Source organism: Wyeomyia smithii, chromosome 2 (assembly GCF_029784165.1).
Source record: "Wyeomyia smithii strain HCP4-BCI-WySm-NY-G18 chromosome 2, ASM2978416v1, whole genome shotgun sequence".
Taxonomy (NCBI): Eukaryota; Metazoa; Arthropoda; class Insecta; order Diptera; family Culicidae; genus Wyeomyia; species Wyeomyia smithii.
The window spans coordinates 265,941,625-265,958,662 of NC_073695.1; the positions used below are offsets into that span (position 1 = coordinate 265,941,625).

The window sequence follows — 17,038 nt, forward strand, 5'->3', positions numbered from 1 at the left end:
TTTATGTAATAAGTCATTTTAAAGATTTTTAATATTTCAATCAAAGCCAATAATTTTTAAATAATTCCTCACTTCCTTTACAATTTCTAAAGGGAGCTTTGTTGAGTGTTGTAAAACTACTGTGTCCCAGTGGCTCGTCAGTCGTGTGGTTGTCACCCGCAGAGATTCTTGTGTTAATCGAACCGAGAAAAGCAATCGATGAAGAAAGGATCTATTTCGAACAAACGAGAGTTCCAAGTAAGCGTGAAAGTATACATAGGAAGTAGATAGGGAATGTAAAAAACATGCACGTAACTGTGTTCAACTTGAAAGACGGAGCTATGCTCCCATCCCAGATTGATGTCCACGGGGCCCCGTGGGAGTTCTTACGTGTACAGTGAAGAATGCGAACACTTTTTGCTCCAGTGATCAACAAAAGCACAGTTTTTTTTGGCTCAGAACTCAATGTTCCGGATTGTTGAAACATTATCAGAGAATAATATTCTTTGTTGGTATAGTTTCTCTTGACATTTTTTCAACAGGTAGAAAAAAATTTTATGTGATTAATTTGAAATGTCGAATTAAAAAAGCATCCAAACGGAAAACAACGGGCAGATGAGCGAAAAAAAAATTCACCACGTGTCAACCGGAATCGGTCAGTAATTCAATTACACCGTACCGTCCAATGTAATTAATTGCGGGTGAATTAAACATTTAGTGAGCATCCTTCGCTCTGGCAATCGCAAATGATAAATTATACATAATCATTAAAAAACAGAAATTGAGCGCAGACTGGAAATTTTCTGTAATTCTGTATATCTCGTTGAGAATGAAAATCTGTTTTTACAATAAATATTAAACGAGACACAAACACTTATGGTTCTTACAATGTAAAAAAAATTTTACCTTTTTTACCGACCGGTTTCGGGTAAGCTGTTACCCATCTACGGGGCGATGTCCAACTAATTAGTAGGAGAGAGTTACAATTTCAGTTTGGTGAGGTGGAAGAGAGGCGACAGTATGGGAGCATCATCATCGTTCATAAGCGGCTGTTCCGATGTCATGATATGCATCGACTCCCATGCATTAAGTTGCGACGATTTCCTAATATTTTTCAAAATTTTCGCGTTGTCCCAATCGACATTGTGTTGGAGGGAGATAGCATGACTTGCCACACTTGACTCGTTGGCTCGTTTGTTGGCCACAGCTTTCTTATGCTCTTTTAAACGAACTTTGAACTTGCGCCGTGTTTGGCCAATGTACACAGCTGCACAATCCTGGCATTCAATTTTGTAGATTCCAGACTTCTCATTAGACGGAATTTTATCTTTCGCGTTACACAAAAGATCACGTAGTCTGTTTTCACTTTTGTGAGTTACGTGGTAGCCGTGCCTTTTAAGGGCGTTTTTGATCCGGTTTGTAACTTTTGCGTAGAATGGCATGCTGATCCTCTCTAAATTTTCTTTTTCTGGTTGCAGAGTGGTGACTTCGCGTTTGTGTTGTTTCCGTTCGTGTGTGCGGATAATTTTTTTTTTCCACAAAATCTTCGTCATATCCGTTTAACTTGGCCGCTTTTTTAATTTTTTCCTTCTCTATCGTGTACTCATCTTTCTCCATCGGTACACTAACAAGGCGATGGGCCATGGAGTGAAAAGCCGCTTGTTTTTGGGCTCCACAATGGTTAGAGTCCGAAGTGATGTACCGGTCCGTGGATGTTGGTTTCCGGTAAATGCCAAATTTTAGCGAGTTGTCAGATTTCCTAGATATGATCAAATCTAGGAAGGGAAGTTTTTTATCCACTTCCTGTTCTACGGTGAATTTGATCGTCGGATGTCGAGTATTTAGCAGCTCTAGTGTTTGTTCTAAATGACGTTCTTCTACGATGGCAAAAACATCATCGACGTACCGCTTCCACACGCGGGGAAAATTTTTTTCCTCTTTCAATTTTCCCTCAAAATCACTCATAAATAACTCCGCTAAGAGTGCCGACAATTTGCTGCCCATACAAAGACCAAATACCTGCCGGTAAAATTTCCCCCTGAAGGTGAAGAAATTTTGGTCCATGCATCGCTCCACTATCGATGTGTAGGCTTCAATTTGAATGGATGAAGCTCGGCTTCTTTCTAAATGTCCACGAAAGCTTTGTATGGCATCTGGTACCGGTACGCTTGGAAACAGTGCTTTGACATCAAACGACACTATTATCTCCCCCATTCGCAACTCTACACCTTTTAGTTGCTCAACCAAGTCGACCGAGTTTTTCACGCTGGCGCCATGGGAAATGGGATAATGTTTCATTTCGTTTACCACCCACGCTGCCATTTTTTCCATCGGTGTGGAGACATTTGATGAAATTGGTCTCATTGCTAACGGGTTTTTGTGTATTTTCGGTAAGCAGTATAACGATTAATATTTATTCGCGAGTTCTTACGTTGCACTAAAATTTAAAATTTAAAGTGGTCTGTTTTTACAATTTAAATTATAACTAATGAGACAACAATAATTTAAAATTGTTCTCTTTTTCACACCTAACTTTCTGTGACATTCCACGTTTCGTTCAACTTTTGGCAGGCCGTGACTTGAAAAGAATTCAACAGTTTGCTTTCCGGTGGTTGCTTGGCTTACCGCCAGCTGTGCCAATCTGTGGCATGCAAATAAAACCCGGCCTGGGAGGTGAACGAGAGAGACGAAAAGCTAGGTACTTACTTCCATTTTTTTAGTCACTTGAGCGACCCTAATGAGAAGAGGAGGTTCGCAAGAGTCGGTGGAAAGATACGTGCAACTATGTAAACATTGCCTCCCAGCCTTATGGAAAAATGAATTTTTGGCTGTTCCAGGCAGTTAAAAATAATAAGCATTGCTTTTTTCATCTCACCAGAAAATGTGAAAAAAAGTTTATAGACGATTTGAAAAAAAATCACAACCACTGGAAGACATACAAAAGGTTTCATCGTAGAACTTGACAAGCTTCACTTCAATTTTGACTGAAAAAAACGCAAAACTTTTCATTCCTGGCTCACATCCAACGTGTATCCATAAGATCGCATCGTAAAGCTGTCGGAATGGAGATTCCCTTTCGCAGGAAGTAGCATCATCCGAGCCGAGAAGATAGCTCTGTTCCAGATATCGATTTTCCACCCCATTCTGTTGTATTTGCTGCGAGCTTCGTACGATGCAACAGAGCCCTCCGAGCAGTAGTTTTGCTTTTGGGAGCTACACTGCACTGAATGCAATTCTAGAAGGGGTTTAGTATGCTCTCCAACAGCTGCAACTATAATCAGAGCAGGCAAAAATCACCCTTGAAATGGGGAATGTTTGAAACGAAATTCGCTTTGTTAGAATGCTGATTGGAGTTAGAGCAAGTGCTGGCTCGGAATTTACCCACAGTCGTTGGAGGATGCTTAGCTTTAGAACAAAAAGCAAAACGAAAGCAAAATGATATTTTAAGAGTGACAATTGAAACGCAAATTGTTATGGCAGAATGCGAAAAAAAACTGAGGAAGAATTTCAAATCCTGGCAGCTGCGAGAGTAAGTAGCAAGAATGTCTTAAGTATTTGCTGAACGTTATCCATTCGAAATACCGAGAGACATTCCGGCCCGGAATATTGGCATTGCGGGGAGAATTCATCGTACCAGAATAATTTTCTTTCGTCTTGTGCTTTTCTAAAAATAACACCATTCAAGAACGATAACCGATACAACAACCAAGAAAAAACTTGTCTTAACGGCTGAACAGGTAGACGTGAAAATCATTCCAAATCAGTGATTCGCATGTGATGAAACTGCTGTCCGATTTTTCGCTACCCTGTCTACAGATTCACGTTCATAGACTCACGTGACATCGATGAAAAAAAAACGAATGGAGGCAGCCATTCCCAAGTAACCAAAAGTTCGGATAAAAATAGAATTTATAGACTAATCAGCCAATCTAACGATCATGAATAGAATTCTATTCAGCTCAATTTTTAAGTAACTAATCGTACTTTCAAGTTCGCATTTGTTGAATAAACTTCGAGTAGCATGCAAAGCAGCTTCTAAACCGAACTAGAAAGTTCACATTAGGTTCGGTTAGGTCGCTGAACAGACCACTATTCAGCTTGAGAAGAAAACTTCAAAATACCTAAAATAAAAATCAATTTGCAATTTTCCAATTCCCTCACTCATCATTCGTGTTGCTTCATCAATCCCATGATAATCATTTACTGAAGAAATTTAGATCAGAAGAATAACTTCTGGCTCCATTTATTATTAAATTTCATAATTTTTTTGCAACTTACTACACAAGCTTCGAACTCGAGTCCTCCCTCTTTGAAGCCTAGATTCATACCACTGCTCCGTTCCCGCTATATGAGGACAGCATCAATTTTACTCGATGTGCTGATTTCTCTTCATTACCTACACGTTCATAGCTAGGAACATACGGGGTCTCTCTTTCAGCTTGAAAGTTAAGATAAAGTACAGGCGGAACCTCATACAAACTAGGAAGTTCAGAAAGGCTGGCGCGGAACTTTTTCTGAACTTTCAAGCTCAGAAGAAGTACGCGCGGAACGCAATGTGAACTTAAGTCTGACAGTTCTCTAGTTTGTTTTGATTTTACTGCAGTTCGTTGGTAATGTAATTGAAAAACGTTGTGTACGCAATATTTTCCTTCCAAACGTTTACCGAAATTCTATTCTTGTAAGCAGTATATACAAAATATGATAAATGTTCAAAATCAATAAAAACTTTTTCGGTCAATAGATGTCAGATAGATGAAAGTTCACGCAAATGTCTAACGGGAAATCACAGCTTACATCCGGTTTATTTTTATTTTTTGACCTACACATTCATGGGTATCTGAATTCATTATTGATTTCCTGTAAGGTAACAAAAGAAAGTGTTTAGATAGAAAAACCTTTAAGCACCCTAATATTACCTATTCGAATCATAGCTTTGTTTTCTTTTTGCCATTAATTTAGATAATAAAATTCCGATGATAATAAAATAGACCACATTTTTAAATGTTTTTGAAAACTCATTTTTTATCACTAATTCTGAAGCAAACTTCACTTTCGCCAAAGAAGAGTAAAGCTCGAGTCAGAACTTAACATGAACTTTGAAGTGGAAATGAAGTACGATATAGACTTCTCCTGAACTTTCGTGCTGATTAAAGGTACGGATTAAAAGCTAACCGAACTTTAACTTCCGGCGGCTTTAAGGTTCACGTGTGAACTTTGTGTGAACTTCAAGGCTACAATGAAGAGTAGTAAGCAGCTTCTACTAAACTTTCGTGCTGATCAGAAGTACGGATAAAATGTTAACCGAACTTTAATTTTCGGGGGTTTTGAAGTTCACGTGTGAACTTTATGTGAACTTTAAGGTTCCAATAAAGGGGAACAAGCAGCTTCTCATGAACTTTAAAGTTGCTTTCAGGTGTAGACGGTACTTTATTTAAATGAAGTTCGGTTTGTGAGTAATGTGTCTTGTTGTTCAGCAAGAAAGTTCCACGGAACCAAATCCGAACCTTATGTGAACTTCTAAGTTCGTTTGTTAAGTGAAATTCGAACTTCTGGTTGCTTGGGTTACGTGTTTAATAAAGCGTTAAAAAAACATCATTTAATTCGAGCAACATTAGGCGGAACGTGATATGAAGTGTTTATTCATCTTCTAAAAAGCAACAGATGTTACGAATGTACGTTGCGATTCGTAAGGTCGACAACTCGATGCTCAACAAATCGATTTTCACTGAATCATCATCATGCCCTCGCAAAGAACATTTCAAAATGACATTTCAATTATCGTGTCAACGTTCCATTCACCAGTCATCCGTTATGATGGCCATCTTTTATGAAATTTAATTGACAATCTTCCCCCACCAGACTGTTTTCGAGAATTATGAATATCGATTAATCCCTTTCCCTCTGCTTATATATCATCATCAAACCTGCATCGAAAGTCGAAGACTAATGTCCTGCTGATTATTTAGTTCCCAAAAATAACTACAATCGAATAATTGATATCAAGAGAGAAAACGACATTTCCAACAGCCTGACGATAAAATTTAATTACTGTTTGATCGCATTTTTGCACCGCCACCATCCATTAAATCCATTAAAATCTTGTCGTGAACGACTAAACCTGCCACTCGGGTAGTAATACAATTTGGATCTGATATTTATGCACCGCCGCTGTAGATATGTACCGTGCGTATCCATCGAGGTGGAAGTACACTACTTTTACTGCTCCAATCCTGTAGCATCGGTGTAGAAACCTGCAAAAAAACGCGGCTGCAAATGTGCAAAACTCATCGCGAAGCGGACCCCGTTTCGATGGCAGGTTTAATTCTCGTCGTAAATGAAATTATGCTCAGCGGACCGAAAGATATTGCACCTGTTCGCACACCAGTCACTCGTTCGGAGCTTTAAATCGGTACCATCAACGGCCGAAATCAACCTGTGAGGGATCATTTCAGAGAGTGAAGCATGACGTAACAGTATTTCTCGCCTCGCCACCCTCTGGCAGATATCATTCAAGCTGAGAAGCTGAATATTTAAATTGTCTTAGAGCTGTCGAATTATTTACATTTCGAGTAACCGGTTTACACGCTTCATTTTCGTTTTCAATTAATATATGTTAAATGTGGAATGAAAAATAATACTCATACTTCATGCAAGGTGGAGTTTAATATAATGTGAATTGCGTTATTATCGGATAGTGATAACTTTGGCATAGAACATAACTTTGGCATAGAACAAAAATTAAAAGTTTTAAGAAAACTCAGGATTTTTATTCTTTGAATGACTCTATCCTAGAAATAAGGCTTTTGATGCGTTTTAACATATATTAATCACAACTGTTCTCTCTGTTGAAAGTCCACGAGGCTACAATGCGAATAACAAATGCAGCAGAGTTCAGCATGCAGAACTCTAATTGAAAACAAAATTAGAAAGAAAATGCATTTATACCACATGTAATACAAGGTGCGTGATGAGTTTTTGCACTAAATTTTAAACAATGATTTCTCATGTTTATGGAATAAGATTCTTGATATATCTGGCAGCACTGAATAGCTTATCTTTTGTAAGGTATCAGATGTAAACAAACAGTGTTGGGTAAACGTAAAGATGTCGAAGCAAGACAGTAAGAGAGGAGAGATGGTTCGGTCGGTAAAAGTGTCAACAATTACCTCCTAGGAATGTAATAACCTATTTTTCATCAAGGACTCAAGAAAGCAAACGATGTGAACTTGAAGATAATGCTGGATGCTCTTGTTCCGTTGATGGAGAAGATTAATGCTGGCCGTATTTTCGTCTTCAAACAAGACTCCACCTGCTCATAATGCCGAGAAAATACAACAATGGTTTTCTGAAAAGGTTCCGGAATTCCGGGAAAAAGAAATTTGGCCCCTTAGCAGTCCCGATATCAATTAAACACCTTACATCGAAATATGGTAGAACGTTCATGGGGCCGTTTCGAGCTAAGAAAAGAGTGGCCAAGTGGCTTCTTTATCTCCTTCTTTGCTATGAAACAAATCGCCGGTTGAAAATTATTTTCGTCTGCCCTACGCAAAATCCAGTGCAACCAGAAAAAAATATTTATTTGCTATTTATATTTTTAACAAAAAAACAACAATGAAAATTTTGTTTTTTTCTCACTTTTCCGGACTTTAATTGAAACAAAATAAAAGAACACAATGGAAAATACTCGGAAATTTTTGTTGCAAAATCAAGGGTAAGTTGTTTGTTCGTCCAGAAAACCTTGATTTCACGTTACAACGAACAACTAAATGAACAACATAATAATGAAAAGAAATACTTACACTGCATATTCGACTATTCCGTGAGATTTTCAAATTTGGAATTGGGAAGGTTTCGGGAAGCGTCTTTCAACAATTATCGGGAAGGAAAGCATTTTTTTAATGAATAGTTTACAATTCCCATGTATTACAAAAGAAAATGAACCACAAACCATTGATCGCACTAGTGTAAATTATTCATAACATGTCGTTTACTGCAAGAATTCGTTACGCACCCTCGTTACTCGCCTATAAGCTGACTGGTACACAGTGGTCGGAAAGGACTGAAATCAGAGCGAAATTAATATCTACTAAGGGTTGCCTCCTAGATGAACGATGTCTTCTCGAATGTTGATCCTGAAACTATTCGCCAACTTTTGGTAATGGCTATGTAGTTCTAAATTTCACCACTAGGGCGGCGCTGTTGCTAACTTCTCAAGAAAGCAAAATAAAAGAATAACGTCTAAGGAAAGTTTGTAGAGAATAGTATTTTGAGAAACTCTTCCTTGGATATGAAGTTAGTGCCTGATGTATTTTTTGAGAAATTCAGCTATGAATCTTAAAAAAAATGATTTACGGCTACTTATGGCATGTTGAAGAAGAAAACCCCGAAAAATCTCGAATTTCACGATTCAGGTATATCAAACAAAGTTATTAATAGGCTATTAATATTCAGGTAGTTTGAATCGTAATTTAGGACGTTTAGGCGAAAATTGCGCAAAAAACTTTTTTGTTCCAGTCTCTATGAACACGAGGGAATATTTTAGTCTTAGAATAAGCGCATGTATCGGCGGGGATACCATTTAAAACTCTACATATAGTTGAAGTGCCAAGTATTTTATTATACTTATTTTGTGGAGGGCTTATTTCTATGAAACAACTCTAAAAAGGATATCTCAAGTTGTTAGAATGCTAGAGTAAGGCTATATAATTATGCCGACACTATTGTAACATTCGTTACTACTTCTGCATTTTGTAATAAATCACATGGGTAAACAACGTGAAAATAGAGAAGTCTTGAGTGCACAAGAAGCCTACTGCCTCAACTATGTTAAATGTATGACAACATTAATAATCCGAACATTCTGAAGATTTTTTACTAGCTCAAACCCTGCATCGATTTCTGATGCATTAAGTTGAAAAATTAATTTTTTTTTCTACTATATGCAGTTCCAGACCACTCACTAGCGGTATATGTTATCTTTTCCAGAGACTTACTTTTCATGAGTGGAAGGAGGTGCGCCAGCCTTCTTCCCCGAAGCAACACAGTCTGAAATAATGTCTGTGTTCGTGTTCCTTTACCAGAACAACGCTCATTATGCACATAGTATTCATTGTTGTGTTTATTGTTTATTGCTAAAATCATCTGGCAAATAAATGCCCTAATGATAAAATGTTCTAAGGGCTTAAGGATATTACAATTCTCAACAAACAAAGCAATTTACAAAACACTTAGAATTGTCGTTGACGGAGGAATCGCCTGAACATCGACATGTTGAAGTCAAATTGGTTGGTGCAAAATTCCCGAGGTATTAGTTTCACCAGTTAAAATTTTGAAAATAAAAACAGTCCATGCATCGAACCGTCTTTGCTGCAGTGTTTCCTTACCTAAAAGTTGTCAGCGACCAGGAAACACCGATAACTGTTGCGAAACTAGCCACGAGAAAACACAAGACGCTTTTTTCGCTATGCAGATTCTATTCTTGCAATTCAGTTCGCGTTATAAGGACACCACACTACAGAATTAATTTCGAGAACAGATCACACCAGAACAAAGACACAGTGGGGCACGAAATTCAGATGCAATTTTGAAGATTTTTTTTTTTTTGTTAGGGGAAAAGAACTACGTTGTCCAACGGAGTGAACTTTTGTTATAAAATAATAACAGTTAATAATTTTGCAGATAAATCCAAGTTGTCGGCCTTTAATATAATTCCATTATTGTGCGGACTAAACAATAGCGCTGCATTCAATGTAACAACCAAAATTCGAATCTGGGTAACTCTAGTCAAAATTTGGCCAAACATCATTTATTCTATTGAATGTAATCACATAACTGTCAGTGAGTTGTTAAAACAACACTCATGGAAAATGTCAACTACTGTGTATTCCGCTTTATATTTCACAGCTTAACCCTTTCCCGGGAGAGAGAAATAAGTTTTTACCTAAGAAAATGAGCTTCAAACGCTGATTACTCATCAACTATATGCACGATTGGTAAAAACTGAATTGCATATTAAAGGTTAATCTGTTTTCTAATCATACTGAATAGGTTCATCGTGCCAATTTTCAAGTGAAATTGTTAAACCTAAATCGAAGTTTAAATGTCAGGTGATGCCATATGACATCACCCGCCGGAAATGGGTTAACATCGTTCGCAAAAAAACTTGCGGCAATTCTTTGGTAGTACTAACGATGCGTCATTTATATAATGCGTAACTTTTCGAAAGAGCCTAAGTAAAATTGAGAAACTCTTTTTATTTACATTCTCTTTGATTCATTCCTAAGTTATTTAAACCTTTTTCATGATACTCTGCATAGTAAGCTAAGTATTATTATAACCTTTCGATTTGTTGCAAGTAATCGATGAAAACTTTTGTAACGGCGCTGTAGTTAACTAAATAGTGCAAGAGGAGAGAATCTCTCATTGTTACTTAGGTCCTCTTGAAAAGTTAACCGAGATATACAACGAAAAAATCAGTGGTCCCAATTTACTGCCTTGCGGAGCCCCCGATTAATTCGAATAACATGCAGATTGCTATGATCCAATCCTAACGTATAGCGTTCTATGTACCAACTAGGACCTTAGCCATTGTACGATAGCAGATGCTGCTCTCAGTTTTTCCGCGATAGTATGGTCGACGCGATCAAGAACCATTTTTACCGGGCACTGTTGAATCTACTGGTATCGTTGTCGGCAGTTACCAGCGAGCCCAGATACACGAACTTATCGACCACCTCGATTTCAACACCACTAACTTAAACTCGAGGTCTTCTCGTGAACCCCTTCCTTTCATTTACTTCGTCTTCGATGCATTGATGACCAGTCAAATCTGTTTGGCTTCGGCCTTTGGTCCGGTGTACGTATCCGCCATCTTCACAAAGGTCCAAGCCATAATGTCGATATCGTCGGCGAAACCAAACAGTTGAACCGATTTTTGGAATATCGTGCCACTCGGGATCAACCCCGCTCTTCTAATAACACCTTCCAGTAAACAGTAGGTACGAGAGACCATCGCCTAGCCTTAAACCTCTTTGGGTTTCAAAGAGACTCGATAGTGTCCCCGATACGCGAACTACACACATCACTCGATTCATCGTCGCATTTACAAATCGCGTTAGTTTGTCCGGAAATCCGTAGTCGTGCATAATTTGCCATAGCTGGTCTCGATCGATTGTGTCGTATGCCGATTTAAAATCGCTCTAATGCATCGCCGTTTAGATGCTCGTCGGAGGCTTGCTTCCACCGATTACCTCACACTCGTCTGTAAGGAGGTTGCCGTCCAAGCTCCCGTACATATCGGCTTTTGGCACGAAGCATTTACGGGAGCTGTTCAGCTTCTCGTAGAACTTCCGAGTGTTGTTAGCTTGGTACAGCTCTTCCATCGCTTCGCGATCTCGGTCCTCTTGCTGGCGCTTCTTCCTTCGGAGGACTGAGTTTTGGCTGTTTCGTGCCTGTCGGTATCGTTCCGTTGCGCTACAGCAGTGCTACTTATGGCGGATCGGATGCTCCTCCAGCCATCTTCAAAAGCAGCTTCGCCGTGGGCAGCGCTGCTTCCAGCTGCTGCGCGTATTCCTGTGCAGCCTCTGCGTCCCGTAGTTGCTCAATATTTTGTCGCGGCGTTTGACTTCCCGCCAAACGGGAACACCTAAGCTCTTACGCATAGTTATCCAAATTCCTGTGGAGTTTCCAATAAACATGGGACAACTATCGGTAGAATGACAGGAACAGGAAAGGACATCAAATCCGGAAGCAAAAGGTGCGAAGTAGTCGGTACGTCAAGGCACTGAAAAACGTAGTCGGCGGTACCTCGGAGAAACACTTTAAGCAAAAAATGAGGCAGCAATTGCCGGTGCCGTTTAAGGACCGATAAAGGATTTTTCAGGCGCCTTTTCGAAACGAGATACACGGAGTGAAGATGCTTCCAATCAGTTAAAGACGGCATGAGTCGACTATAAAATTGAATATCACAGTGTACGGTCGCCGAAAGTAATAAAACCTATGAACTTGGAAGAAAAAGAAGATGGGCCGGGGGCGTCATTGTTTGGCTTCCAAGCGATCAAAAGAAAACCGGAAGTCTGGCCACTATTCCTAAGTAGTTTCGAGTTTACAACAGAAGCCTGTAGATTCTCGAATCTCGAAAACCTGAAGTGGCTTCAAAAGGAGTCGGCTTGTGATTCTGTTCCGACTCTGACTCTTCGGAAACTGTCGGCAAAACGGAGCTTCTACTCAAGATATTGTTGACGAAAGTGAGGAGCGTACCATCACCAAAAGCGAACCGTTTGGAAACCTTCATAAAGTTCGGGATTGCGGTGAAGCAGTTGTGCGACTCACTCTCGAGGCCACCCGTCTGCTTCCGGCTTTACGTGGGGAATCGTCAGACGGTGGCATCGTGCACGAGCAATCCTTGAAGCTACCATAGAAATAAAAGGCGATCGTTTCGAAATAGGACTGATGTGGCGAAATGATAAACGGAAGTTTTCTGAAAGCTATCCGATGATAGTACGAAGATTGAACGCCCTCCAACGAAAACTGGATAGAGATCCGGGGCTTAAGCGGAGCATGTGTGAGTAGATCGATTAGTACCAGGTGTTGAGTCGTATCGTTGAACGCAGAGTTATTGGAGCATGTTTGTATCGTTCCCAAAAGTAGTCTGCGGTTTTCGGGAGAGTCATTCAAAGGCATTCAGGAAATGTTCCACTAGATTTACATTCGAAGCCTGGATAAGCAAGCACTTCTGTTCAGGACTGATTTCTGTTCAGGAGTGACGAATCTGGCGCTCCTCAAGTGTGCGTTATAGACGTGGCAACCTTCGGCATTGTGTGTTCTTAGTATTCTGCGCAGCTCGTCAAGAATTTGGATGCTGAGGAATTTGCGGGAGAGCTCCCGGGAAATTTGATGGCGACTGTCATGCAGCACTACGTGAACGGTTACTGAGATAGCATGGAAGATTGAGAAGGCGATCCAGAGGACCCAGGAGGCGAGATATACCACTTCCGGGATGCCGAATTCGGCGAAGTTTTTGGCGGCACTCGGCGAACGTAGTTCAGACGGAGTAGTCCACTTTTCTTGAAATAAAGGAATGGAGTACGAATGCCTTCTGAGGATCGTCTAGGACGTTTTCCTTTTTACTACCTCGTCGAAGACAGAACTCCGGAAAGTTCTCAATGGCGAAGTGTATCCGACGGAGTAAACAGCGCTCAGTTTCGTGATGGCACAGTTCGACCCTATGGGATTCCTCACTCCAATCTCCGTGTGAGACAAAATGCTTATGCAAGATGCTAGGAATAATGGAATGTCGTTCAAGAAATGAAAGCGCCGGATGCAGATTGCAGAATATTGAAGAGAGAAAAAATAAGCCTTGGTTATGAGCCGGTCAAAGGTGGCTCCGTTGAAGCAACTGTCGATCTCGCACCTTGAGCTGCTAGCTGCTGTCCTCAAACCGCGACACGCAGAGGCGATTATCGAGAGTCACACAGATTGAAGATTTAGAAGGTGATTCAAGATCTGTTTTTATGTTCAAGAGCGAGAAGATTGGTCGATAGAGGAACTACCAGCAGCGATCACGCCCGAGAAGCTACGCGTTTATTTGTTTGTGGACAATGCGACGGTACAAGACGCTATAATGGACGCACATCATTTTTGAAATTGGACAATGTCTGTGCGTATGACGCTTCGTATCGAGCGTATTTGTATCGAAAAGGTTCAAGGATTGACGACCTAAACACTGCAACAGGCAGACAGGAGAAAATACTGCAGTCGAGACTAGTCGCATCCATCCGTAAACGAATGCAGCAGAGCGAATATGAAAAAGCGGAACAGTTACTTCTGAAGATGACGGCAGCGGAAAGGCTCATCGACAAGCCGGCTGTGCTGAAGACGCCGTTGGTCGTTCAGAATGAATTGATTTTATTGGAACGTCGGTTCGAGTGGGCGGAGTTCATTTTATTTGACCTTAGATTTTCAGTCATTCTGCCAAGTGACCATAGAGTTACAAGGATGATTGTGCAACACTATCACACGTGGATGCGGTTGTCCGACAGGTGTCATCGCTATACGTGTGGTGCAAGTTTCATCCTTGTCTACCGCAAGTTCAACGAATAGCCATCAGCTGTAGAGGCTTACAACGTATCTTTGGTCATTCAGCTGCGTCAGCGTCGATAACCTAGAACCATTCGATATGCTGTGGACCACAGAACGAAGAAACGTTGTATCACATTGTTCACATGTCTGGCAAATGGAATAACAACCTGATCTCGTTGATGACGATTCACCCGGTTGCCGGGTCTGGCCATTCGAGTTTTCCTCCGAGAACAGAACGAATTTGCGAGGAGCCACACAGAGGGTGTCTGGGAGCGCCTTGTGCGTTCCGTGAATTGAGTGTTGGTTGCTCTATAAAATAGAAGGTGACTAACGGACGAGATTCTGCAAACTGCGGTTATCGGTCCGGAGGATATACTAAATTCGAAGCAAAAGCCTTTACCCCAAAACATTTTCTGAAAGGTATTCTCTGAATCAACCGTGTGTAAGTCCTGCCGTGGCCGTTGCGCGACACATTCCAGCGTTCATGGCAAATGGGTAGCGTAATGTGTGAACACTGGATTAAAGAGTACGTTCCATCTCTGAATCCGAGAACCAAGTGGTTTGGCGAAACCAAAAGAGGGAGAGATGTTTAACTATCCTGATCACGTTTTCCGCTCTTCAAACCTCTACTTACAAATTTTCACACCGATTCAGTAGTTCTTAAGCCTAAAAAGGATCAGATAAACAAACAGAACTGTATGTTCATACAATATGTTTAGATTTAACACAATTCTTTCTTTGATTCTGCAATATAGGTACTGAAATAGCTTAAATGTCAAGAATGTCTTGAGTGCCATAAATGTTGAAAATTCTATATACACGTAATTTAAAGTTACAATGACAATGAGAGTAAAGGAAAAATATGAGAAAGGATAAACTTAATTTTTTAATAAATTTTCAGTTATCAAAGGAACATGGTTTCACAGCGTTTCAGAAAAAAAAACCAGAATGCAAATGATGCAAATTTTTGAACCGTCCAGTTTTTACTATTCGTATTTGGCAAATCAAATTTAAAATTTCATTTGCAGGATTGAGGGTAAAATTCTTTACGCAATGAACAATTAATCTAAGTCATTTTTCACTCCGTAAGCAATTAACGTTGGTAAGAGCATGAGGTCAAAACATTATTAGTGCTAGACCGTGCAGGCCGTGCAGCTAAGCGCTAAGAAAAAACTGAAAATAAAAACAACACCCCTTTTTTGCTTTGAGCTTTACCCTTTTCACGGTCAGCTTCAATCTTTCACAACACCAATTTGTCGGAAAACTTTTCCCCCAGAGGTGTACCGAAAGAATAGTAAAAACAGGACGGTTTATCCGTCCACATGAAAGTCCCATGTTTAACATCCACTGTAGCACCTCGGAGCAGTCGTCTTTTCATCTTGAGTCTGTTTGTGGAATGCAAAATTATGAAACTTGAAACCCATTCAGCACGAGTTAAAAATTTAATTTAAATTTGACACTGCTTTAAAACTAAACATTTGCCGGTTTCTCTTTTCACAGGTAATCCGAGAAATAAAAGCGCCCTCAAACCCGGCCACTCGTTGATGGACTGGATCCGACTGGGTAATTCAGGACTGGATTTAGCAGGAAACGGTGGCAAAGCACGACCCGTTAGTCACTCAGAATTGGCGCTTCACAACAAGCGAGACGACGTCTGGTTGGCGATTCGGGGGAAAGTTTACAACGTTACGCGTTACCTGGACTTTCATCCTGGCGGTAAGTTAGGAGAGCAAGTTCCCCACATCCTTCAGTTTGACAACTAAAGTTTACTTCACAGGTGTCGATGAGTTGCTGCGAGGTGCCGGCAAAGATGCCACTAAGCTGTTCGACGAAGTTCACGCTTGGGTTAACTATGAGTCATTGCTGGCCAAATGTTACGTAGGTCCTCTACGCAATACCGCAGTTCTAAACCTGGGTTCTGGCAGTTCCAAATCCACATCCCCATCGACTTTCCTGAAACCACCGACCCCGACTAGTCCCCAATCGCTCTCATCAAGTAACAATAGTTTAGCTAGTCTTTCCGCTGCGTTAAAACCAAGCACTGCACTGTCGATAGTCAGCAGTTCTAGCGACGAAATCACCAATAAGCTGCTTAACGTTGTGCCTCGCTTCGACTGGATCCAAAAAACGGCCGAAGTTACGTTCATTTTCTACACCAAAGCACTCTGCAATCCGGCAGTGATTGTAGAGTTCGTAAACAATTTGGAATTCAACGTGCGAATATTCCTCGAAGGAAACGTCGTAAACCGGTACCGGTTCCAGGTGTCGAGCAATGTGCAGTGGCCTTGTAGTGTGCGACAGTCTCTGGAAACGGGAAAGGTGGAAATTGTGTTCAATAAACTACTGCCCGGGTTGTGGTCCGGCTACGGACAGATGGAGCATGAGCGGAAAGAAAACTGCGAGATTGAACTGTTCGAGTACGACGTTGCTACGAGAATCGCAATCACGCACGACTCCTGTGCCCTGCTACTCCGACCAAGAAATAACTCCCTCCTTCAGGTAACACCAATCGGGCACCATCTGTCCGTGTCCGCTAACATCAACGGAGAGTACATAACCCGAAGCTACACGCCGGTACCTGGTATTGCTATTCCTACCGAATGTCCTGCGACGTTCATTCCTCTGCTGGTCAAAACTTACCCGGACGGAGCGGGGCTATCCAAGCAGCTTACGAAGCCGGTACCCCTGGCTACGTCCCTGCAGCTGTCACAACCAAGCGGAAACTTTTCGCTCGTAAAACTAAAGCACCATAACCGCGTTGCCTTACTAGCCGCCGGAAGCGGCCTAACACCGATGCTCGCCTTACTCGGCTATCTACTAGACAGAAGCAACAATAAAATGTAAGTCACGCTTGTAGTTCTTCGTTTTCTTAATTTATACTTTAAATTATTCAGTGGCTCTGAAATCGCATTTTACATTCTGAATTCTTGTTCCATATTCTGCACCACTTTATTTTACAAATTGTTTTTCAGCCGATTAT

At 40.8% G+C, this 17,038-nt stretch overlaps 1 protein-coding gene across 13 annotated transcripts in view; it reads left to right on the top strand.

Annotated features, from left to right (window-relative positions):
• LOC129725749 (cytochrome b5 reductase 4) overlaps positions 1-17,038 on the top strand; it is a 128,504-nt gene that overhangs the window by 84,310 nt on the left and 27,156 nt on the right. For all 13 annotated transcript variants that reach the window (XR_008728165.1, XR_008728166.1, XM_055681914.1 and 10 more), the window contains 2 exons: positions 15,559-15,774; positions 15,836-16,898. Coding sequence is in view for 11 of the 13 variants with exons in the window: in XM_055681914.1 (XP_055537889.1) it covers positions 15,559-15,774; positions 15,836-16,898 (1,279 nt within the window). In the remaining 2 variants the exon portion in view is untranslated. The remainder of the gene's footprint in view (positions 1-15,558; positions 15,775-15,835; positions 16,899-17,038) is intronic.